Source organism: Nannospalax galili, unplaced genomic scaffold (assembly GCF_000622305.1).
Source record: "Nannospalax galili isolate Female #2095 unplaced genomic scaffold, S.galili_v1.0 scaffold336, whole genome shotgun sequence".
In the NCBI taxonomy this organism is placed as follows: Eukaryota; Metazoa; Chordata; class Mammalia; order Rodentia; family Spalacidae; genus Nannospalax; species Nannospalax galili.
The window spans coordinates 6,930,472-6,956,821 of NW_008343385.1; the positions used below are offsets into that span (position 1 = coordinate 6,930,472).

A 26,350-nucleotide genomic window follows, 5' to 3' on the forward strand; every position below is an offset into this window, starting at 1 on the left:
TGTGTTGTGCATTCTAGGGAACCAAATTCATTAAGCTAGTTAAAGTCATAAAATCTACAAATCAGAGTGCTTGTGGTGGGAACTGAAAGTCCCATTACAAATCAACGGGGAAAGAAACTTGAGAAGTGACTTGAACGTGCTGAAACTCCAATTTATTCTGCCTGGCCTGGGAGTTCCCTGGAGGTAGGGCATCCTAAGGAGCGGCGTGGGGTGTAGGCTTGTTCTTAGCTCTTTAATGAGAACTACAAGCAGCCCGTCTCTGAGTCTATACAAGTTGCAGAAACACTTTATCCCATAGATGACTTCAGTACAGAAAAGTGGCCTCTGATGGGGGCCTGACTCTCAACACTTGCTGCTTATTAGCCACCTGGGAACCTAACCCCCTGTCCAGGTCATGTCCCCAGAACAACTAAGCCAGAGTCTCTAGGGACAGAGCCCAAGCATCCGGGATGGTAACACTTCTGAATGAGTCCTAGGAACAACTAGGTGGAGCCCACAGCTATTCAGATGTTTCCCTATCAACCCAGGCTGTGTTTGATTAAACATCCCTGGGACAGTCCTCTGCAGAGTTCTGCTGCCCACAGTGACCTTGTGTCTCAGGCTGCAAGAGCAGTTGGAATGGGGAGGCCTGGAAGTTCATCATGGTCTTCACATCAGTGCTCAGGTGATGCTCTAGAACCTCAGACAGCCTACCACCATGGCATCCTGGCAGAATTTGAGATACACGTATTTGGATTGAGCCCGAGACTTCTACAATCTCAAATGAATTGCTTAGTAGATATGAGACTCACTTTCTCCACCTGTGAAGTGGAGATAGTCTAAATCCAGCCTGTTTGCTTTGGGTTATTCTGGTTTTTCTTGGTTCTTGAGATTTTGAGATTGAATGATTAGCTTATTCATTTGAAATCTGCCAGTTTTTAAATATTATGTGTATCCTGCCTTCATGTATGTAAGTATACTGTGTGCATGAAATGCTTGCAGAGGCCAGAAGAAGGTGTTGGATCCCCTGAAACTGGAGTTATGGACAGTTGTTAGCTACAATGTGGGTGCTGGGAATCAAACCCAGGAACTCTGGAAGAAAAGTGTTCTTAACCACTGAGCTATCTCTCTAGCCCCCTAAATCTTCTGTTTTTGTTTATGTATAGTTTATGTGCATGAATATTTTGCCTGCATGTGTGTAAGTGCATCACATATGTGCAATGCCCATATGGGCCAAAAGAGGCACAAAATCCCAATGGATCAGGAATCATGGACAGTCGTTAACCACCAAATGGGTGCTGGGAACTGAACCAAGGTCCTCTGCAAGAGCAACCAGTGCTCTTAACCTCTGATTATCTCTCTAGCCCCACTGAAATCTGCTGTTTTTGATGTAGGCATTCGTTATTATAAACATCCCTCTTACTTTATCTTAATTAAAAAATCAGCATATAGGGGCTAGAGGGAAGGCTCATGGGCTAAGACCACTTGGTGTTCTTGTAGAGGACTAGGGTTTGGTTCCCAGCACACACTGGTGGTTCATAATGGTCTGTTAACTCCAGTTCCAGGGGGATCCAATGCCTTCTGGCCTCTGTGGGACCTTAAATACACACAGGCTTAACACCCTGAATATAAAATAAAAATAAGTAAAATATTTTTTTAAATTAGCATATAATGTGTTAGATCTCATTATGACACTTTTGAACAAAGTTCGTGTTGTGGTTCTTTTCCCCCATCTCCCCTTCCCCACTGCTGCCCCTGCTGCTGCATTATAGTCCCTGGATTCTTCCCCTTTTTCATGACTCACATGTCCTTTGGCCCACCCTCCATCTTTCCTCATCACCTAGTATTACCTTGTCTCATAAACCCTCTTAGTGCTGCTTTTATTGGACCCCATAGGTTTGGATATGCTGTGTTTCCATTTCATTTGTTTCAAGAAAAACTTAAATTTCCTTTTTAATTTAATTTTTAAAATTTCTTCTGGATACAATGATTGCTTAGAATGTGACATAGTTTCAAGGTTTTTTTTTTTTTTTTTTTTTTTTTTGGTCTTTTGAGACAGGGTCTCCTGTAGCCCCAGCCGGTCTAGAACTCACTATGTAGATCAGGCTGGCCTTGAACTCACAGAGATCCACCTGTCTCTGACTCCTGAGTGCTGGGACTAAAGGTGTGCACCACCATACCCGGCTAGTTTCAAGTTTTTAAAATTTGTTGAGACTTGTTTTGAGGCATGATATGTTCTTTTTTTCTTTTTTTTTTTGAAGTTATAAATAACATATGTCATATGTATTTTGTATCTCAAAAATATTGGAAAGAGGAATTTTGTTACAGTCATAGCTTAAAAAGTTCAGTGCACACACTCATCCCCCCATACACTTAGGATGTGCATGTGGAGGTATAATATATTCTATAGCCTAGAGAATGTCGTATGTTTCATTGAGGAGATTATATATTTGAGAGATACTGGGTGGAATATTCTGTATATTTCTGTGAGGTCCATTTGGTCTAAAGTGTAGTTTAATTCTGCTAGTCATTTGTTGATTTTCTGTCTGTTGACTTATACATTGCTGAAAGTGTGATGTTAAAGTCCTTGGTTGCTATTGCACTGGAATTTATCCCATTCAGGAGCACTAGTATTTGCTTGATACATGTAGCTGCTTTAATATTAGGTGCATGTACATTTACAATTTATTTCTTCTTGCTAAACCTTGTTATTTCTTTATTGCTACATAATGGCCTTCCTTGTATCTTCTTACTGCTTTTTACTTAATGTCTGATTTATCTGATGTAATATGGATATTCTTGCTTTCTTTATTATTACATTTGCATGAAATGTCTTTTCTATACCTCTCTTCAGTGTGTCCTGTCTCTAGAGGTGAAGTGAGGTTTTTCATTTAATTTTTTGGTGTTTTGAGACAGGGTGTCCCGTAGCCCCAGCTGGCCTGGAACTCTCTATGTATCAGGCTGGCCTTGATCCTACAGAGATTTACCTGCCTCTGCCTTTAGAGTGCTGAGATTAAAAGTGTGTGCCACCATGTCCAACTGTGAAGTAAGTTTTTTTTTTTTGTCTTTTTGAAGCAGGGTCTCCCTGTAGCCCCAGCTGTCCTGGAACTCTCTATGTAGACCAGGCTGGCCTTGAGCTCACAGAGATCTGCCTGTCTCTGCCTCTCAAGTGCTGGGACTACAGGTGTGTGCCACCATGCCTGGCTGAAGTAAGTTTTTTATAGGCAATATGTGGTTTATTCTGCTCTATTATTTTTAATTTTGTGTTTTTGAGGCAGTGTCTCCCTGTAGCTACAGCTCACCCAGAATTCACTATGTAGACCAGGCTGGCCTTGATCTCATAGAGATCTGCCTGCCTCTGCCTCCTGAATGCTGAGCTTAAAGGTGTGTGCCACCATGCCTGACTTTGTTTTATTATTTTTAGAGATTTCTTTTTATTTATGTGTCTGTGTCTGTGTGTGGGTGTGTACATACTGCAGTGCCCATGGAGTCTAGAAGAGGCACTGGGTCCCCTGGAGCTAGAGTTACAGGTAGTTGTGAGCTACTTGCTGTGGGTGCGAGGAAGAAAACTGGGGTTCTTTGGAAGAGCAGGGAGCACTTCTCTCTCATCCCTTTGCTTTATTCTTTTCAAGTGGTGTATGTGTGTTTTAAAATATCCTGTCTTTGAGCTCACTAGTTCTTGTTTGATCTACTTCATTACTGATGCTGTTTATTGTTCTTTTAATTTTTCTTAGTGTACTTTTCAGCTCAAGGATTTCCATTTGATTTTTAAAAAAATATTTTAATTATTTTTATTTTATGCATATGCGTGTATTGCCTGCATGTAGGTAAGTGCACCTGTGTGGTGCAATGCCTACAGAAGACAGAAGAGGCTGTTGGATCCCCTGGAACTGGAGTTACGGATAGTTGTTAGCTGCCATGTGGGTGCTGGGATTCGAACCCGGGTCTTCTGCAAGAGCAGTCAGTGTTCTTAACCGCGGAACCATATCTCCAGCCCCCCTTTTGATTTTTTAAATAATCATTCCAATCTCTCTGTTGTATCTCTGATAAGAGGATGGAATAGTTTCTCTGTGTTTTCTTGAAACTCATTGAGTTTCCTTAAAATAGCTAGTTTGGATTCTTTAAGGATTTGTGTGTATTATGGCTTTATGGTTGGTTCCTGGCATCTTATTTAGCCTGTAAGATAAGATCATGTTTCCCTGAACATTCCTTTTTTTAAAGAAATTTATTTTAGTTATTTAAAAAATTGTGTGTGTGTGTGTGTGTGTGTGTGTGTGTGTGTGTGTCTTTTTTTAAAAGAAATTTATTTTAGTTATTTAAAAAATTGTGTGTGTGTGTGTGTACATGAGCGTAGGTGCCTTTGAAGGCCAGATGTGTCAGATTCCCTGTAGCTATAAGTGGTTATGAGCTGCAGATCACAGGTGCTGGGAACTGAACTCAGATTATCTGCAAGAACAGCAAGCACTCTTAACCACTGAGCCATATTTCTTCTCTGAATGTTCCTGATGCTTGATATGATGTTCTTGGAACATTGAAGGATTAGGTGTTTATTCCAGTTTTCATAATTTGGCCTTGTTTGTGCCTATTCTTCCAGAAATTCTAAGATGGCACCTTGTTTCCCTAAGTGCCTATGGGCACTTCTGCTATTTCATCGCTGGATGGCATTTTAAGTTCAAGTTTGCTGCAAGTCCGTGGTTGAGGTGTTGTCACTATCTCACCAGCAGAGGGCACTCCAAGACCAAGTTAATTCCAACTTGGCATGTTTTTCGTCAAAATGACCTGGGTGAGTACCTGAAAAGGGTAGACTGTTCTAGATTAGGCTTTTGGATAAGCCCAGATGTCTTGTCAGTCACTGGCCTGTGGTGAGGTGCTGTGGAATTCTGCCCAGATTTATAGCTCCCTCTGGAGGTTCTGCTTGGTGCTGGGTTTCACCACAGTAGGCCTGATGTCGAGTTCCGGGTCAAAGACCTGTGCCTGTTTCCCTGTGCTACCTCTCAGCTGGCAAGTGGAATCTGACTTTGTGTCTAAGTGTAGGAAGGCAGTGATGGAGGCATTCTCATGCTACCTGGCTAACAGGTCTGGGGCTCAGTTTGGGGCTTCACCTTGGAGAAGAGGCCCCAGAGTTCAGCCTGGCCCTGGTTTTCAAGTTTAAGGCCTGGACATACTGCCTTCCTTCTTCCATGGTGGGAGCAGTCTTCATGCTGCACTGCTGGAGTTTGAGGAGGAGTGATCCAGGCACCTCTTTCTCCACTCCCTCTTCAATGTGTCTTTCCTTAACATTATGCTAAAACCAGATAACAGCACTTTGTTTTGGCTGCCTTAGCTCTTCTGAAGAGAGTTTATACCTAACTATATGTTCCAATCGGTGTTTCTGTGGGGAGATGGTCCCTAGAGGCTCTTGCTAGGCTGTCATCCTGCTCGACTCTTAACGATGGTCCCTGATTTTAGTATTTTTGGTATCTCTTTCTTACAAAGGGTAAAGGTAGCTGCTATCTGTGGTAAGTGAGGAAGCTTCTCTAGTGAACCCAAAGGCTGGCAGAACTCTGTTCAATGGCTCCCTCTGGGCTTCAAAGGGGTCACACCCTGCTAGGGAGGTGGTGGGTAGAGTCACATTTTCCTCCCTCTCTTATAGACCTCCTTCCTCTGGCTCATAGGGCTCAAGCTAAAGCTGAAGGCACCCAGTGGGCCTGCTGGAGCAACTCAAGTTTTCTTAGGCAAGTGTATGGAAACCCTCATTATAGCTTTGACTTCCCATTTCCCCAGGAACTTGGTGCTGGTGTCCTGCACCTCTATTTCCAGGTGGCCAGCTGGTCAGCATTTCATCCTCAGGATGTCCTATGTACAGGGGAGACTGCAAATCTAATGCTGCACTCTGAAATCTTTGTGTTTTGGGGCATTAAGCCTGTTTGTATTGATCAGATTGGGGATGAACAGCAGAAAGTAAAGTGATAAGGTCCAACTGGACAGATTTGGTTTGAGGGTCTTGTAGATTCATTGGACTTGCTTAATTTGGGTCTCATAAGAGTTTTATCACTCTCCCCGCCCCCCCAGCACCCCTTGGAAATATCTCCCTAGGGCATCGGAGCACACAAGGACATGCAGTTTGGCCCACAGGAGTATTAGCTGCTTGTTTTGAGTTCCAGCAGTTCGGGTGGGATCAATTCACTCACAAAGGCTCCAATTTTCTTTTTTCAGACTTAAAACAATAAAATTTCAAATAAAAAACTATACAACACACCATTTAAACATGTTCTCTGAGTCAAATGTAAACACAAAGCAGTTTTTTTTTTTTTTTTTTTTTTTAAAAAAAACAGGGTTTTTAAGGTTGCCAAAAGAGGATGGCATCAGAACTGTGGGAGGGAACCAGCCATTTTTGTTAAGGAAGCTTCAGAAGTTAGGACAGAATCAAAAAGCAGAGGAGTCAGGTGCTTTGCAAAAGCCACCAGAACTCTGCTGTCCTCTCTGTCAGGAGATGGAACTGAAGCTAAGGAAGCAAGCGCCGGTAGAAATCCCAGGGCTGGCTGACAGGCAGGCACTCTACCACTGAGCTAAATCCCCAACCCCGAATGAGTTTTTTTTTTTTTTTTTTTTTGTTTTTTTTTTTTTTTTTTTTTTTAATAAAGCACAGGCTTTATAAGGTTGCCAAAATACTTCCTGGCTGGTTTTTAAAGTTGAAGTAGAAGCCAATTAAGAGTTTAAAATATTCCACAGAGGAAATTCTCAGACATTGAATTCCCAAGTTGACATCACAGAGGACTCAGTGTCTATGGACAGGAGCCCCATGAGTAAGGCTGGCTGGAGGGAGCTACTGGCTTGGGCAGACACTAACAATCATTTGCTCCAGTGGAGCCTCCAGCCACAGCTATCTCCTGCCTAAGTGTGTTCAGAGTTTCCTAATTTCCATATCCTATGCTTACTTCACATAGTTAGGTACACAGTCCTACACACAGAGACACACAGACACACAGATACACTCAACATCCTCTTAGGCCACCAAGGTCAGGAACTAGGTGGGGACTATGAAGAGCAGGATCTTTGGAACAGATAGCTACAGGTAGCTTTGGAACAGTGCTTCAACAGTGGATCCATTTCCAAAACTTCGGTTTCAGTTGTGACGCCTTTTTCCTCCTTCTCCTTTCTTGGCTATTTTGTTTTTGGCTTTTTTGAAATGACTAACAATCAGATCAATCATCATTCTTGGGCATTCTCGGCATCCCTGGGACCTGAGGGTGACTTCTGTACTGAGGGCATTGTTGGTCTGGTTTAGAGGCATTAGAACTTCCTTCATCCACCCCCACCCCCACCCCAGGGCAAGCACCCATGCTGACTTTGCTGCCTGATCCCAGAGCTTAGGGAAGCAGAACAGAGTGACTTTACAGAAAGTTGACAGTAATTTTGCCTGTTTAATCTTTCAAAAAAAGTTCTCTTTATTTTATTTTATTTTATTTTTTTCTTCTTAATGCTTTTACTTTGATACATCGGGGAAAAAACTTACAGGTTCACATGGAAAACATAAGACATGATCACAGGGAAGCTAACCTAATCAGCAAAAACTGATGCCTGCCTGTCAGCTAATGTTGAAGCTGAAGTTTCAGGAGTTTGACAGGCTACAGGGCTGAAAGGAACAGATTAGTATTCTTCTTCTTCCTCACTCTCTCCTTCAACAGAATCCACACCAACCTCCTCATAATCCTTCTCCAGGGCAGCCGCGTCCTCACGGGCCTCAGAGAACTCCCCTTCCTCCATGCCCTCACCCACATACCAGTGCACAAAGGCACGCTTGGCATACATCAGATCAAACTTGTGGTTGAGACGGGCCCAGGCGTCAGCAATGGCTGTGGTGTTGCTCAGCATGCCCACAGCTTGCTGTACCTTGGCCAGGTCCCCACCAGGTACCACAGTGGGAGGCTGGTAATTGATGCCGACCTTGAAGCCAGTGGGGCACCAATCCACAAAGTGGATGCTACGCTTGGTCTTGATGGTGGCAATGGCAGCATTGACATCTTTGGGAACCACATCACCACGGTACAACAGGCAGCAAGCCATGTATTTACCATGACGAGGGTCGCATTTCACCACCTGGTTGGCTGGCTCAAAGCAGGCATTGGTGAGCTCTGCTACTGTAAGCTGCTCATGGTAGGCTTTCTCAGGAGAGATGATAGGGGCATATGTGGCCACAGGGAAGTGGATTCGGGGGTAGGGCACCAGGTTGGTCTGGAATTGAGTCAGGTTTACATTCAGGGCTCCATCAAATCTCAGGGAAGCAGTGATGGAAGACACAATCTGGCTAATAAGGCGGTTAAGGTTAGTGTAGGTTGGGTACTCGATATCGAGGTTTCTATGAAAGATGTCATAGATGGCCTCATTGTCTACCAAGAAGGCACAATCAGAGTGCTCCAGGGTGGTGTGAGTAGTGAGGATGGAATTATAGGGCTCAACGACAGCAGTAGAACCTGGGGGGCTGGGTAGATGGAGAACTCCAGCTTGGACTTCTTTTCGTATTCAACAGAGAGACGTTCCATCAGCAGGGAGGTGAACCCAGAGCCAGTTCCCCCACCAAAGCTGCGGAAAACCAAGAAGCCCTGAAGACCTGTGCACTGCTCAGCCAGCTTGCGAATTCGGTACAAGACAGGGTCAATGATCTCCTTGCCAATGGTGTAGTGCCCACGGGCAGTTATTGGCAGCATCTTCCTTGCCTGTGATGAGCTGCTCAGGGTGGAAGAGCTGGCGGTAGGCGCCAGTGCGAACTTCATCAATGACTGTAGGTTCCAGGTCTACAAACACTGCCCTGGGCACATGCTTGCCAGCACCTGTCTCACTGAAGAAGGTGTTGAAGGGGTCATCTCCTCCTCCAATGGTCTTGTCACTTGGCATCTGGCCATCAGGCTGGATGCCATGTTCCAGTCAGTAGAGCTCCCAGCAAGCATTGCCAATCTGAACACCAGCCTGGCCAATGTGGACGGAGATGCACTCACGCATATTTGGTCCTTAAAGAGGTCGGCGGAAACGAAGGGAGGGCGACAGAGCTCTCCCACCAACAGGCTGCCAAGGAGTCTGGAGGAGAAGTCAAATCTCTTTATTTTATGTGCATGAATGTTTTGCCTGCGTGTGTGTACACAGGCTGTGTGGTAGAAAAAGAAAAAGGTGCTTGTAGAGATTTGTTGCCTTAGTTTCTTTTCCTGTTGCTGTGATAAAATACCCGGACAAAAGCTCACAGCTCCAGATTACAGTTCATCATAGTGGGGGAAGCCACAATGGAGCTGGTCACATGACATCCATAATCAGGAACAGAGAGCAAGGAATGCATGCATGCTGCTGCTTGGCTCCCTCTAGCCACTAACACTGTCCAGGATCCCAGTCAGGAAATGGCCCCATTCACAGGGACCAGATCTTCCCACCTCGATAGTGCAATCAATATAGTCCTCCAGAAGCATGCCCAGGGAGCCATCTCCAGGTGATTCCAGATTCTGTCAAGCTGACTACCATAGCCATCAGATCTGTGGAACCCTATCTGAGGTCTGTGGTTGGTACAGTGTGCCAGCACTGTCCCTCTCCTCAGCCTCTGGGTATGAGAGGTCCTTGGCTGAAGAGCAAATGATTGTTAGTGTCCTTCCAGCCTCCATCCTGGCCAGTAGCTCCCTCCAGTCAGTCAGTGGTAGATGTGATGATTAGCTGATGGGCCAGGAGACTTTCCTAAGAATGGATTCCCTCAGCATTGCCCCTTAGGCACTGAGTGAACCACCTGCAGCCCTTTGAGATTCTTGGGTCCACCAGCAGCCTCTTCCAGACTGTTATTATAAATTGTTCCTTTAAAAAATGGTATTAGATGTATGTGTATAGTCAGAGGACAAGTTGCAGAGTCAGTCCTCTCCTTCTGTAATGTGGTTCCCAGAATCAAACTCAGGTCATCAGACTTGGTGGCAAGCACCTTTATGCACTGAGCCATCTTACTGACCCAAATGTTCCCTTTTAAACAAGTGGGAATTATGTCTTGTGCAGAGCCTGTGGGGGCATCCTGAAAGCTTTCTTCTGTATGGCTCCTTTTCTCTGGGATTGAACATTCACTTATAAAGGCCTCTGCAGAGAGCTGTAGCTGGCTGACCGGATGGACTGAGCAGAGCATTCCAGGTGTGGCATTAAGCACCCCAACCCCTGTTCCCTTTTAACTTTGTGTTTCCCCTCATTCTGTACATTTCAAAGTGAGGCCCAAGTTCCCTTGTGTGCTTAATTCCTCTCTTTATACTACAGTCATTCTGAGCTATAGCTCATTTGAGTTATAAGAATTCACTTTATGAGTAATTTAATTTTCTATCTTAACATGTGAGGCATTTATGTTTTCAGGCACCAATTTAGATTTTTCATGTCTCAAGCAGTAGAGCCCAGAGAAAAGGGAGTCACTGTGTGGTCACTGTCCCAGTGTCAAATGTAGCTACTTCAGAGAACGCTTGGGTTGCAAAGTTATAGATGGCAATAACATCTGTCTTTTAAAAAATTTTACTTTTGGGTCTGGAGAGATGGCTCAGCAGTTAAGAACACTGGTTGTTCTTCCAGAAGACCCAGGTTCGAATCCCAGCACTCACATGGCAGCCAACAACTGCCCCTAACTCTAGTTCCAGGGGATCCGACGGCCTCTTCTGTCCTCTGCAGGCATTGCACGACACAGGTGTACTTACCTACATGCAAGTAATATACGTATACACATAAAATAAGATTAATAAATAAAATATAAAAAATTTACTTTTATTTTATGTGTATGAATGTTTTGCCAGCATGTGTGTAAGTACATCCATACATTCAATGCCCATGGAAGTCTGAAGAGGGCGTCAGATCCTCTGGAACTGGCGTTATGGTTATTGTTAGCTACTATGTGAGTACTGGGAATTGAACCTTGGTCCTCTGGAAGAACAGCCAAGTGTCCTTAACCGCTGAGTCATCTCTCCAGCCCAACCTCTGTTTGTCTCTTATGCTTTGTTTGCACTTCTCTTTGGCTTGGAGGTCCAAAGCATAAACATGTAACAATCATAGGTCAAAACAAAAAACACAAAACCAAGGCTCAGAGAGGCTAAGCGCCTTGCTCAGGAGCGCATAGAAAATACTGATGCCAGAATTCAATCCCAAGTCTCTCTCCAGCCACACACTTATTAATATGATACTTAGAGCTTAATGTGTATTATATATCACCATACTAGAATCAGAAGAACGAGATTCAAATGATGTGTAGATGAACCTGAACCCCAACGCTCTAAGGAGACTGGTGTGCTTCATGTCAGCATAAAGGTATGAAATACTTGAAAGTCAGTGAAGACCAGGAGGAAATTATAACCAATATCTGAAAAGGGAGTCTGTATTTAACTCTGGCAATGCATTTATTGGGTATTCCTGGCACAGATCGAACTGTTTAACTGTTGACATCCTTCTCTCCACCTGCTTAAGCAAGGAGCTCATGGCTAAAGATGGACGATACATGGTGTGGTCAGCTGAGAACAGTTAATGGGATTTCATACCAGTTGTTCATTGCTTGTTTATTTCTAAGATCCTGTCTTTTATAATTGATCATGCTGACAAAAAGAAAAACAAGACACACACACCAGTGTTACAAAACCTTGTATTAATCATTCCCTTCACTTTCAATATAACGGTTGATATGAAATATAGCCACGATTCTTAGTTCCATGGGAGGAAATGAGTAATAAATACATTGTAGCAAGTTTAGACCACAAGGGTGTTTTCACTGGTAACAACATTTGAAAACTGTACACTTGCAAAGAACAGCATCTTCAAACATTAGTATGTCTGTAAATCAGTAAAGCTTTTACATATAACAAACATGCTCTTTCCATATATGACAAATTTAAAAAATATGCATTGCTTGGCAACATGAACTAGGCAAAAATATTTCTTTGTTCACTAACTTTATACAGGAAAACAGGACAAAAGGCATGCATGTACAATACGGATGCCTGCACGGGGCATGCAACGAAAGAAAGCTTTTTAAAAGGCAGCTTACATTAGGCATAAATACATGAGGGTTATATATTAATAAGGGAGGAAGTCTTCTATCTGACATTATTAACATTCCTGTTTTCTTCCTATTCCTCCCAGAGGAATACACATTCACCTTTAAGTCAAGATAAAGGAATTACAAAAAAATAAAACTCACTTTGCAAACATCTCTGATGACTTGTGAAAAGAAAAAGAAAAAAAAACCCAACATTAGTGTTATACAGCTCCATGTGCAAATCATCCTTCTGCAGATTCTGCTTGTAACAGGGACAGGCTGAGTGAGAGCCCTGGGAGGGGCACGTCCCCCACCCAGGCTGCAGCGGAGGGGGCAATGGATGGGGTCCACTTTCCTCCCCTCGCTGTCCTTCTAGCTACAGGCCCAGAAATTGAGCGCAGCCCTCAGCCCAGGCTCTGGGGTACACATATCTCCAAACCTGGCCCCAGCAGTAAGCTACAAGAGGCGCAGAAGAATAAAAGACCCAGAGACTCCCATTCTGTAAAAGGCAGCCGACGACACCTCAAAAGAAAACCTGGTTTCCCTCAGTGTCACTTTAGAGGAATGGGAGCTGGGGCCCAGTTGCAGCTCTGATCCTGAGTACCAGAAAGGGACTCTCAATTCAACCCAGGATCTGAGAGCTTGGTGCAAACAGCAGCCCTCGGCAGGCAGACCCAGAAGCATCTCCTTTGCTTGCTGGCTCGTTTTAAAAAGTGAAACTCAAAAGCATGTGGGGAAAAAAACAAAACAAAACACAAAAACTATCAGCAGCAATGTTTCATGTCTTGTACACAGTTCATGTATTTCTTCCTACTGTTTTCTGGTAAGAAAACACTATGAGTAAAAAGCACCAATATAAAACATACATGATAATGATATTGCAGAACGACACTGTGCCTGGGACAGCACAGAGACACACTGCGAAAATCAGTATGAGAGGGAAACCTATGTAGTGAAATAGATTTTACTCTGAGTTTTAAACCGTTTTCTATTTAATATAAAACAGCTGCGTTGGGGGGGCGTCAATGGGTAAATACAAAAAAAGGCACTGCCGCTTTATTACTAAAGATCTGACCACAGCCTCAGGCATGCAACTGTTTGATTCTTTTATAAATAAAATTCTTTTGCTTTAGGGGTTTTTAAATTGAGCTGTATGCCTGCAGTCAACACAGGACTCAAAACAAGGTGGGGAGAGGCTCCTAAACTTCATCAGAACACTCAACTTAAAAAAAATTAAAACACTAATATAGTAAAACACAACTAAGTAGATAAATCTATAGTCAATGAAAAATAAGCTTTTCTTATCTTTTTCTTTTTTACAAAAAGAATTATGTTGTTATTAATAACAGACTTTATCATGGTTACCAGCCATAGCGAGTTAATAAGTAACATATCCAAAATAATATCTCTAATAATCAGATAACCATTGTTTCTATATTCAATGAAGGAATAAATAGAAATTCAGCTTTGCAAATACTCTACGGTTTTCTTCCTTTTAAAGGATTCACGCTAACGTGATTGTGTTCACAACCTGGTTTCTGAGTATCCGAGTCTTTATGGATGCGTGTTTCACAGCAGATCCGAATGCCTTCCTTTTCTTCTATCATTCGAGGAATTCCATCGTTCTTCTCCTCTCTGTTAACCTCCTCAGCATCCTTCAAACACATCCTCAAACCCTCTGGCCTTACCTCTGGCCTTAATATTTTGACCTACCTAGTCTTTCCTGCCTTACACATGACTGTCCATCCCAGCACATTCCCCAGTGTTGAGCTTGTTTAGAAAAGGGACGTGAGGGATGAACGTTAATGGCACTTGGTTAAAAAAAAAAAAATCAACTAAAAATGCTGTCTCCTCCTCTATGTGGATTTGCATCTTTAGAGCCTGGTCACCCAGAGGGCCTGAACCTTCTTTTCCTGTTGTTTAAAGGTGTTGCATGAAATAGTGCATTCAGGCTTTCCATGCTTACTAGAAGCTCTTTCTGGTTAAGGTACTGTCACTTTTTGGACTGTAAAAGGAGTTCAAAAACTCTGTTGTAGCTATCATCCAAGGCTGGGCTGAGTGTACATTTTTAATATTGAAAGTAAAAGTTGTGTGGATTTTTGTTAAGGCCTTTAATGTCTGCATGTACTTTAAGTTAAAAAAAACATAGCAAGATGTAGGAATTTTCATGGTCTGATTCTTTTAATTTTGACTTGAAATTCCTTTTTTTTTGAATAAATACTCATTGAATAACCAGGTCTTATACTATCTCCATGATGATGCTTTTGGTTGAGCACCATCCCATCACTGACACAACCCAATTTTCCAGTGCAAAGCACAATTCCTTTTTGATTTCCTCTAGCGCCTTCCATTGCATCGAATTCTGAAATGTTGTCTTTCTTGCCCTTAAGAAATAGGGCTATTACTCTGTGATACCATAATTAATCTCTCACTGTGCAATGAGTGCGTGCATGCATGCATGTGTGTTTGTGTGTGTGGCTGGATAAACCAGCCCATAATACAGTAAATCTCTGACTTACACCTGTGTAGCTAGAACCACTTTTTCCATTATGAATTTAACCTTTCCTGCTGCTTTCACAGCCTCCCTTGAATGATGGGGCTGGACCATGAAGGCCTACTGTCTCTCTGCATCCTCTCTAACACTTGCTGACGGGCCCTTTACACACCTCTTTGGACCATTCTTCTTTTCTTTGGCAGACCTGAATGAAAGGGTATACAGCCAGGCTCAGATTGTTGCAAAATCTCCACTGCAAATGTTTTGAGCTCATCATCTGGGCAGTAGAGCTCATGCAAAGGAAAAACATCTATCCTTGCCTTTCTTCCTCTATAGGGACTTGTACCCACTTATGTGTCTGTGCAGTAAGACCAGGATGATAGGATAAAGCCCATGGAGAAGATGGGAAGCAAGAGAGGCCTTTGGACAAAATGCAAATTCAGCCCAGAAAGAGGCTGCAAGGTCTATTTAGTATCTCTGGGTGACCTATGAGCAAATCCATAACTGATCGCATGGTGCCATCATCCTTGTGTCCTTGCCCTGCCTAGTGCTATGCTTGTCCTGGCCACATCCTGTCCTTCCAATTCACCTACATGCTCCTCCCACCTCATAGTGAAAGACCTATAGCTGAGGCCTACTTGACTGCATCCATCTTCCAAGAAGCGGAGCTTGCTTTGCAGTTGCTTTTAAAAGACAACCCTGCTGCTATTATAAAAATAGATGAAACAAAATGAATCCATAACAATAATCAGTCCTTTACAAAAACCATAGTATGAAGAAGTTCTACCAAAACTCTACACATTGTGTACCCTTTAAAATTCTTATGTAAACAATACACAAATCAAAGTTTATCTGAAAATTTGCTAGAGGGAGTTTCTCCTCTTGCCCCTGTTGCCATGTGGCCCTCTCCTGTGGCTGTTTCAAGCAGGGGCCGCAGGGAAATCCAGTCAGGGGAGACACCAACAGGCCAGCCGCCATCTTGCTTTGGTCACTTGTGTCCTTTGTCTTCTGTGGCCTGGCAACAAGGCCAGCCTCTCGAGAAGGCTCCCCAGGGCAGGGCTTCCACCTCTCTCCTGTGTGTCTCTTGCATCTCTCTCCTAGCTGTTCTCTTTCCCCACCCCCTTTCCATCCAGGAAGCCAGTAGCATCCCTCCACCCCCCCCAGTCCCACGTTTCCCTTGAGTTCCCTCCCCACTCTGCATACCATACCATCCCATGACAGAAACAAATGACAACATAACCAACCCCAGGTCTACTGATATGTTTACAAGGATGACCTACGCTCTCACAAAATCAAAATGGGCGAGGGACCAGGGGGAAAAGGCTGCAAGGTATCCTGGAAGATTCTATGCAACCCTGAAGATGGCTGACACTGGGCCCGCAGCAGTCGATTTCACGGCCAGCGCGGTCACTCTCATCTTCAGCTTCTAGATTGTGGAGGTCCGGTCAACCCCGTCTGAAAAACAGGAAGCACACAAAAGTGAGCAAAACAAGTTCCAGTTTAGCCCATTCACAGCTATGCTACGAACTCGAGCCTCCCAGTCTCTGAGGAGAGATGAAGGCTTCATTCACCTACCCATTCATTCGCTCACTCCTCTCACATACACATACCTAACATCTGGGGAGTAGCTTTGCTTTTGCCTGGAAGCTAAGATGAAACCATCCTCACCCTTCAGGTACTCACATTCCAGGTAGGAGACAGATAAACAAACTGATAATGATGCTACGAAAACTGTACTCTGACGATGTCAGGGGTGCACATGTAGGCACCAGAAGTTTTACAGATGTTATGCCGGATTGTCATTAAATGGCATCCCAGTGCCTTGAGAAAGTTAATTTGTATGAAGTCTCTGGATCTGTGACAGTGAGGCTGGCAAGGCTTAGGGAGAGGAGAAGGAAGAGCCGGGGTGCGGGGTGTGAACCCCAGAACCTCTGGGAATGGCCTGTGTGCTATTCTCATAGCATGATCCTCCAGGCTCTGCTGGTAGAGCCTCCATTCTGTAGCTCCCAGAGTCTTTCTACAGGAGGACACCAGCCAGGCTTGGTGGCTCGTCTTCCTGAGTACCTCAGGTCACACAGCACAAGCAAAGCCAGAGAGCCTGATGAAGCCTTGAAGAAAGATTCACAACCCTCCACCTGGGTGTCCTCACAGGTTCTGTTTGAAGCCTCAGGGAGAGATGGGAAAGGAAGGCCAAGAGAAAAGTGGCTAAGGGGAGCAGCAGGAAGGCAGCAGTTGCCAAGGAGACAGAAGAGCAAAGACGTCAGCACAAAAGGACAGGCACCTGAGACTTGGCACTGTGGACCACAGTGGATGGTCGTCTGGGATACAGATGACCTGATGCCCTCCTATTGCATTCCTCAGTCGTGGCACAGGAACTCCTTCTCTCTCTCTTTCTCCCCCTTTTTTAAATTTCTCTTTCTGTCTAACTTCTTTTTTTCTCTTTTTCTTTCTCAGTTTTTGTGCACATATGTGCAAGTCTGTGTGTGCATGTGTGTATGGAGGCTAAAGGTCAACATCAGGTGTCTTCTCATTCTCCACCTTATTTTATGAGACAAAGTCTCTCCCTGAACCTGGAGCTCACCTAGTTGGCTAGACTGACTAGCCAGAGAGTTTCAGGGATCTGCCTGGCTTCATTTCCCCAGTGTTTGGGTTACAGGCACACATTCCCGTCCTTGGCTTGTACGTGGGCTCTGGGAATCTGAACTCGGGCCCTGCCCTCATGCTTGTGTGACAAACGCTTCACCCACAGCATTATCTCTCCACTCCCAGGAAAACGCCTTTTACTCTGCTTTCCTTTCCTTGTCTTCCATGAAATGACTCAATTTATTGGCATGTTGTCCTCAGCAAGGTCATCTTCCTTGGCACCTGGAAAGGGCTGGCCCACAGAGACACTGTCATAGTAGGAGGGCACACTGCCACTGTACTGAGCTAGGCCATCCTGAGCTTGATTTGCATCTTCTGCCCATGAAACTGCTTAGGAGGCATCCCACCAGAGGGGATTCTTGAGAAAACAACACCACCACCACCACAGCAATAAAAAAGGCTTAAGAGATTAACAAGATGAAAACATTAGGGAAAACCCACCAGTTCTAAGAGGTATTCTGTGAAAATAGAACAGGCTAAAAGAAAAAAAAAATCTTTTCAATGAAAGCTTCCCTTGAATAAAGAGTATTTGGCATTCTTGCTACTAATGATGATAATGGTAGTACTTAACAGTTTGATAAGAGCTTCCAAAATGCCAGCTATCTGAGATACATCAGATCATAGGAGAAAAAGTCAGTTCCCTTGCAGACTCTCAAAGGCAGAGAAACATGGTACTGGGCTCCCTGTGTGGCGTAGCCTGTGGCTGCGGGGCAGGAGCATGCTGGGTTGGACATTTCCTACCAGTGGAATCACATGCTCTGCAGTCTTTTATGCCTGGTTTGTTTCACTTGGCATAATGCTTTCAAGTTCATCCCTGCTCTATGTAGGGACACCTCTTCCCCTTTTAATGTTGACTGTTATTCATTCACTAAATGGCTACGTATGGTTTGTGGATCCATATTTGGGTGGTTTCCCATCACTCATTAGGGAGCTGCTGACAGCAGGGAACAGGGACTGGTGGGAACTCCCAAAGATGCTGGGAAACTTTTGGGATCAGTGTGATGGGAGTGATTTGGGACAGTGATTTGCAAATAGGGTTTCCTGGAAGCCCAGGGGAGGTCTCACAGGGGCTGGATCTTTTCTGCTTGGTCCAAAGCCCTATGATGTCAAATGGCCCTGGGGGCCTTCAGCTCCCTCCTAGCACTGAGGTCAGCTAGGTGGAGTTCCAGGCCTCTACTCTGCTCCTTGCAGACCATTTGTTTACCGTTTGGTTTCAGAATAAGATTGTACTTGTACACAATCTTTAGTATACAGAGACTGAATATCTAAAAGCTGGGGGTCTGGAAGACAAAGCTCTCTAAGAAGTAGCTGATAGTAGCCTCTCTGCTCATAGCAATGTACAGCTAGGCCTTAGGTGTGGCAATGACCCAGATCTCAGGTGACCCATCTCTAGGCAGAAAAGCCCATCTGGGCACAAGAGGGCTGTCAGGAAGGCTCATGGCAGCCTCATGATGATCTGTGAGGCAGCAACTCTCAGGAGGAAGAGCTGGATAGGAAGGATGGTGGGAAGGAGTAGACATCTAGTTTCTTCTATGTCTGTCAACTCTCCACAAAAGTGCAGGTCTGGAAAGAGCTCAGGTCCAAGAGAGGGCTGAAGCCCTCAAGACCAGAGCAGCAGAGGGGCTGCTGGCCAGACCAATGAGGGTTGGGAGGCAGCTGCCTTAGGAAGCATGTCCCTGGCTCCAGTGTGGGCATGCCAGTGTATCTAACCTGTGCCTGTCACATGGTGAGGGACAGACAGCTTAGGGCTCTGGGTGTCATGCAAGCCCTTTGCAACAGGGAGATATAAAAACAAGCGGGGATCTTTGTTTCAAAAATTCTATTTTTAGAGTACATTGGGATATGCTTGGCCTGGATCGGTGGATCCAGTGCCGAGAAGGAACTCATCCAATGCTGTGGGGGATGCTCCTGCTGAAAGCCACGTCTTATGTGAGCCTGATGCTTCCAGCATTTGGCTGGGACCACTGTTGTGGGTTCCAATGTGCACTGAGTAGTGAAGCTTGGGGTAGCGGGATGGTGCTGGTTTCTCTGGCCTCCAGTTCCCTGAAAGGGAGGAGCAGAACACTTGGGCCTGTGGAAGAAAAAGGTCCAGTAACACCCCAAGGCTGCTCTCTCCCTGTCCCCTGCCAGGATTCCTTGTTTCCTTACTTGTCCCCCTGGGCTGCTATCAGCATGAAGACAGCAGCTGGCCATGTCTTAGACATGGCTGAGGAGGATGTACTCACCTCCCAGGGCATGCTCGGTCATACTGAGACACAAGGACTCCAGCCTGTTGTTGATGTCAGGTTCGGTCACGGGAAGCTGGAATTCTACAGAAGGACAAAAGGTTATGTTGGTGACTAGGACTCTCAGGACAAGGACAAAGCATGTAGGATGCCATCTGGTTCCAGGATGAGGGTCTGATATGCCTTCCCAGAGGACTCAGGGGGACCTTCAGGCTGGCATGAAGAGTAGCCAACCTCTGAGGTCTGTTAGATGCAGAACCCATTGTGGACACTGGCGGCTGGAAGCAAACTGGTGACTAAAAATAGTTGGTCACAGTCACAGGCTATCACTTCTGCTCAGACTCCTGTAAAGACTTTCCCATGATAGTCCATGGTCAGCAAGGCCCACATGATTACCCTCTTCTTATGCCCTGCCTGCAAACTCTCCCCTTCCTGTTCTATGCTAAACCCTCTTCTACCCCAGGCCTTACAATGCTCTTCTGATGGGAATACCCGCCCACACATGCTCTCCTACCTCCCCTAGTTTAATGATGGTGGTGTTGGAGCAGGACTCAGCACCACTCTCTGTGTTTTGAACCCTACCTGTGCATTTCTGCTTCATGGGATGAGCAGGTTGGAAACCCCAGTCCCATGTGTGCCACTGCTGGGTGGGGGGACTATGTTGATACTTCAGCTGTGGCAGCTACTTCACTGTCCAATGAACCCAGTTCCCAGGGGAGGGGGTTTAAAATCACCCATAAAGACCAGGCAGCAAATGCAGGGCTAGGATATGAGCCCTGCTTCACTCCTGAGTCTGTGTATTCCTTGCCTACATACAGCAACTGCCACAACTGCCACCATTCTCAGTCCCTAAGCACTTTAGTAAAAGGAGCTGAGATCCCCACTCCATGGCAAAGGGTCAGCTCCCACACTGCCGGATTCCACCATCTGGGTCCTCTCCATCTCCTCAGGCTCACTACCGCCTCTCCCCCAGTGGGAGGCAGCCCCTAAGGGCCTCTTTTTCTTTCTGACTGGGGCCTTTATTTTCAGTACTCTTTCCTCCCACATCCCATGGAATCTTGGACTGCCTTAAACTACCTGGAAGCACTTTGCAGAGAGTGCTTTGCTATCTCTGACTTTTTCCAAACACCCAGCCCTGGCTTTTGCTACCAGCAGCTAAGAATGGTGATATCCTATGGAGAGGGGCAGAAAAGTCCCAGAGGGGGTGCTGGCATGGGGCCTGTTCCAAGTCTCATTACTGCCCCTACCTTCCGCTGTGACCTTGGGGAGCTGTTCCTTTCCTTGGGCCTTAGTTCTACATGCCACATGGGAGAAGGGTGGTATGGGCTAACCTTTAGGCCATTTTCCTGCTCTTTCACTCATTCATCAGAAGGCATATGGGTGGTTGGTGGTTTGGTGGGAGAGGAAGTTGAAGCCAGTGGCTAAACCAAAACATTTGTTTCCCTAATTCGTTATACATTAGGATCTTTTACAAGCAGGTGAGATAGTTCTGTGCTTAAAGGTGCTTGCCACAGAAGTTTGGTGGTCTGAGTTGGCTCCACGGAACACACATAAAGGTGGAAGAGGAGAATGGACTCCACAAAATTGTCCTCTGACTTCCACATGCACGCTATGGCATGTGCACCCACATATACATCATGCACATACAAACACATACAAACCCACGATAGTATTTGTTTTTTAAAAATATCTTTTGCAATTTGAGTTCCTTATGATCAGTTAATTTAGAGGCAGATGTCACTTCTGCTATTTTAAATTCTCAGTGAAGGCAGGAAAAACCGATCAATAGAAAAAGTACCATTATGGTCTTTCTATTGCAAGTTCCAGCACCCGACAGTTTGGAACACACCTGGGCCAACCCTTGAGTGGATGGAGGCTCATAAGGCTACCAGGGAAGTGGGGAGCCAGAGAAGGTGGCAGGAGTTTCTCCAGGCCCCACCCACCCCACGAGTTGCTGCTAAGAGGAGGGTTGGGGCAATTAGACCATCTCAGGGGGAAAAGTATTTTTGTATTTTCATCCATTCATGTGAAAATCATATGCATGCAAAAATTAGCAGCCTTTGGGGTGTGAAACCTATAAAATAGAAATACAACTTTATATATAGCTAGTTAGCAAATATGAAAAAAACAAACCTCAGCAATTATAGCCGTCCATATGCTCACTGTAAGATTGAGTTTACTCTCTAATGCTCCCCTTTAAACAAACACTGTGGAGAGATTTGGATAAATAAAGATGCTCGACATTTGGAGAGAAGTGTCTCAGCTGCGGGATTTCTTGCCAAGACGCAGCAAAATGCCATTTTCCAAGCCCAGGATTGTGTGTTCCAGGAAGGGGGCTGAGAAACACAGGGCTCTCGGCTCCAGAATCTCCAAGCCGCTGTGGCTGCTCTTTTAGGTGGGAAGTTAGTCTGCTTGCTTTTTCGTCCCTAGCTCTTCACTCTGACACTCTGGAGAGCTGTGAACCTACCACTCTTAAGAGTGGCACTGAAAAATTCCAAGTCTTGGAGAAGCCCATATGTTCACACTGCAGAGTTTCTTAATAGTGTGACTTTTTAATTGTGTATTTGATGAAAAACAGTCCTGTGGCATCTTGAGGCACCCATGAGAGAGGCTGATTGGGTAGATTAAAGCTTCTGAGTCAGGGTTAGAACCCATTAGTCACGTGTGACTTGGTGAGCAGAGCCCTCATCAAAACCCCAAGGGACAGTCATGCACCTGCTGACCTATGGGTCTGTGTTAAACACCAAGGTCTTTTTGGGGTCCTGCTAAATCAGAGGACTCATCCCACTCATCAGACCCTGAGGTAATAGGGAAGACAGAGCTACAGGTCCTCAGTCAGGCAAAAGGCAGGGCCCTCTTGAACCTTCTCTGTTGTTATCCAAAGGATAACATCTCTGAGCATAGGTTGAGCTGTTCAAATCTGAAAATTCAGAATCTGCAACCTTTTATGAGACTACCAATATTTTTTGGTACATTTCAGATTAGGGTACAGTTTATATACATATTCCTGAATTTGAAAAACTTCTGAAACGCTTTGCTCCTAAGCACTTTGGATAATGAATATTCAGCTTGTACTAGGAATTCTTTTCTTTACCATTAGATCATTCTAGGGTTTGGTGAGCATTATGAGTGTCAAGGTGGACTTGAGATTTTAAAAAAAAGATTTTTTTAAAATTTATGTGCATATATATGTCTGTGTGAATGTATGCCACAAGTGTGTGGGTGCTTATGGAGGCCAGAAGAAAAGTGTAAGATTCCTTGGAGCTGGAGTTACAGGTGGTTGTGAGCTGCCTGATGTGAGTTCTGGGAACTGAATTTGGGTCTCACAGAAGAGCAGCAAGTGCTCTTAACCACTGAACAATCTCTCTAACCCTGACTTGAGACTTCTTAATTGTGCCTTTTCAGAATTCCCACATATACAGAGTAATGGAATCTCGGACCCAGAGCCAAAAAGATTCTGGAAGAGAACAGCCCATCCCTTACAGCAGTACTGCTGTGGGGTTCACTTCAAGATCCTAGGTGTCTTATCCCAGGCAGACACTGGCCATTGGACTGAGTGTCATGGCATCAGAGGTGCAATCTTGCAGCACCATCTGTGAGGTGTGATTTCTTCACGATGCTAGAATATGTAACAGACTGGGTCAGTCTGGGAAACCTGGATAGCCCCACCTTGCTGCTGACCACTGAGCCTGCTCTGCTGGACAGCTGGAAAAGCATTGCAGTTGGTTATGTGAGGAACAGTTCTGCTGAAGGCAGGAAAGCAGGGAAGACAGGCTGATGCTGAAGGGGTTGAATAAGGAAGGAAGGGGGATGAAGGATGGGGGCAGACCAAGAAGAAACAGGGAGGGTGGTAAAAAGGAAAAGACCTGGCCTGGGCAGGGAAACAAAGAGCCAGTGGTGAGGGCAAGCAGATTATTCAGAAATGGTTGTGGCCAGTGGGAGAGCCCAAGTAATGAACTACATCTGAGGCTGCTGTGGAGAACAGACTTTGCTCTGGTGGCCTCTTGACCATACCTAGATGTGCAGAAGTGTGTGTTACGGCAGATCTCTGGGGCCCGCACTTGTATGAAAAGTGCTGGGGGGAAATCGATATGTGATGATATAGCATAGTACCATTTTGCTCAAGTGGACTCTTAGAGGTGGGAAGGGTGTCTGGCTCAGGTGGGCTCTTGACTGGGATAGAATTGGCTCATGGACCAACTTCCCTACCCACTGTCCTGGGTTCCCAGCTAGGTTGTTTTCCTAAGTTTATCAGAATGCAGGGGTGGGCAAATATTTACCAGATACTCTAAGTGGACTCTTGTTCTGGTCTCTGTCTCTACATGGAAGCCTGTTTCACTCCCCCTAGTGGACTCTGGGCACTGGGAACACTCTCCCCGTCTCTGCTCTTTCTAAAGACATTCTCTGAAAGGAATCAGGCAATCACATTGAGGCAGAAATGAACAATGGCCCAGAGTGTTGTAGCCCCAAGGCCTACAGCATTCTGAGGATGGGAGACTCCAATCAAGAGTCAGTATGTAGGAGAGGTTTGATGCACAGGACAGATGTCACATAGTGAAATGTTGCCACCAAAGGGGCCACCTCATCCATCTGTACACAGCTAGTCTGGTCCAAGGGTGCTTTGCATGTGACTTTATGTAAGTGAAGGATGCCATTTCCTCTGGTCCAAGGGTGCTTTGCATGTGACTTTATGTAAGTGAAGGATGCCATTTCCTCTGGTCCAAGGGTGCTTTGCATGTGACTTTATGTAAGTGAAGGATGCCATTTCCAGAATGCAGGTGCCAGGTCTGTGCAACCTGTGGTTTTCTTTGATGTCTGATCTGAGATTCTCTGTCCTTTTCTGTTAGTCTTCCTGAGGAGAAAGGAGGCTTTGTGGCTCTAAGCATCATGCCAGAGCTACTCTAAGGTCCTCTCTGACAGAACTGCAGGGGCGACTGAGCCTGGCTCAGCAGGAACAGAACTGCTTCCAAAAAGAAGTATCATTCTTCAAGCTATTTCCAAGTTTGCTTTCCAAATGGGAAATCAGCCTGCCCCTGGGAGCAACGTGGCATTCTTGCTGAGTGCCACATGTGTTTTGAGCTCCAGTTCCCTTCAGCATCTCAGACCTCATCCTCCTCCCTCTAGGAGCCCCAGCTGAGTGTTTCTACTTATCACAGAGACCAGTGAGATACAGCAGTCATCTGCTGGTCCTGCTGCAGGTCCCAAGACACGCCTGAAGCATGTCCAGGTGGAAACAAAGCAGAGAGTTACCAGAGATAGCATCCAAGTGCCCCATCTATGCGGACCAGGAAAGAGCGATGCACCTTGCAGAACCCGGCAAGTGACTGATTAGGAGACTCAACCTGCAGGCTACTTCCAGTCCTCAGTCTTCTCCACATTCTTTGGAGATATTTAGTCTTTCATTGTAATAGACTCATTTTGAAGTTCACAGAATCAATACTTTCTTAAGAAAACGCTGTAGTCTTCAAGATTTGGAAACGACATCAAGTAGATGCTTTGAAGACATCTACAAGCCAGGAGGAAAACTTTACCTTGGAACATAAGTATTTGGTTTGGTGGCTCGCTATCTCTGGTTCATTTTGTGCTCACAGTTACTCCTATTTGTATAAAGACGAAAGATACCTTTTCTCTTCCTGATACAATCCTTGGAGTCCAGTCTTAGCATCTGACCATAAGCCCATAGATGTCTCCATGGCTGACCATGTTGGGCTCCTCTGAGTTTTTAAAAGGCCCACTTCTAGAGCTCACCTCTTGGGGTTGAGCCTCATCTGGCCTGGTTTGGAGGTGAGAGGTGTTCTTGTGAAGAAAGCTGCCTCCCAAGAAGCAAGAAAGGTTCTCACAGTCACTGCTGGCCTTGACATTTGATTGACAGGAGGATGCTCTGGAAGCCTGAACAAAAGCTGAAGAGTAGTGCCCTTAAGCAGAGACTTTCCAAAGTCTCCTTTCTCTTCAGTGAGGGATCCTTGACTGTGCCCTGCCTCAACCCTTCATGACTACATTCCGAGGGAGCCAGTTGGAAGGTTCTGAGTGTGTGGGGCAGAACCTGGAGTGCCCCCTTAGACAGCTCACCAGCTTATCTGCAATCAGGAAATTTGAAGTAGCATTGTTCCTGGGCTTTGGCCATTATGAGAAATGCTGTAATTTCTTAAGGCTTGACTGGAGGTGGGTTTGTAATGTTCAGGAAAGTCTGTCTTTCTTTCCTTCTTTCTCTTTCTTTCTTTCTTTCTCTCCCTTTCTTTCTCTTTCTTTCTTTTCTTTCTTTCTTTCTTTCTTTCTTTCTTTCTTTCTTTCCTTCTTTCTTCTCTTCCAAAGAGTTTTAGAGCTCTAAGTCCAGTATGTAAAACATTTAATTACAGATTTGCAGGAGCATTGAAAGTAAATTCTTCCAAGCAGTTGCTTCTGGAACATGGGGCAATGGACTTGGGGTGAGGATGGGGTTCCCTGAAGGCAGGGTGTATCTCTGGGTTGTGTTTGGAAGGGGTATCTAGACAGGTGTAGTGATGACTTATGTGGCTTTGTATTACTCTGGAGTCTAGAGTAACAAGAGAAGGGGTTCAAGATCCTTTGGCTGTGTGGAAGTCAGGTAGCTTGTTTTAGGACATATGGTGATTGAGATTGTGTAGGCCCTTCTGGCCTTGAATTTGTTGCACTTTAGTCAAGTAAAGGAAAGATGGCTGGTCCAACAGTCATTGCTTTCTAAGGCAATCCCAAAATGGTACCAGTGATCAAGTGTTCTCTTTATTGCCTCACTCTCTTCACACATTCTCTCATTCACTCCCCCTCCATGTCTCTCTGTCCCCCCCCCAGAACTCCACCAGTGATATCTCTGATTTAATCAATTTAGAAATCTAGAAATATGACAAGCATCAAAAATATCCCTGTCAGATTGCACCTGACTCTGGGGCTCCGGATGCTGGCTCCTAGCCAGGCCGCCACTATTCATGCTGGCAAGGCACAGTTTAAAAAAGGAAAGACATCCACCAGCTCCAAAGAATGTGTGGTGACAGTTGA

At 45.1% G+C, this 26,350-nt stretch overlaps 1 protein-coding gene and 1 pseudogene across 3 annotated transcripts in view; both read right to left on the minus strand.

Annotated features, from left to right (window-relative positions):
- Window positions 1-7,608: 7,608 nt before the first annotated feature.
- Window positions 7,609-8,981, minus strand: LOC103739226 (annotated as a pseudogene).
- Window positions 8,982-11,570: 2,589 nt separating this feature from the next.
- Samd4a (sterile alpha motif domain containing 4A) overlaps window positions 11,571-26,350 on the minus strand; it is a 243,999-nt gene continuing 229,219 nt past the window's right edge. The window contains exons 12-13 of one of the 3 annotated variants that reach the window (XM_008839544.2): window positions 19,340-19,423; window positions 11,571-15,926 (exon numbers count right to left, since the gene is read on the minus strand). In XM_008839544.2, the coding sequence (XP_008837766.1) occupies window positions 15,898-15,926; window positions 19,340-19,423 (113 nt within the window). In that variant the 3' untranslated portion in view covers window positions 11,571-15,897. The remainder of the gene's footprint in view (window positions 15,927-19,339; window positions 19,424-26,350) is intronic. The other 2 variants (XM_008839545.3, XM_029566660.1) reach the window with 2 other exon arrangements.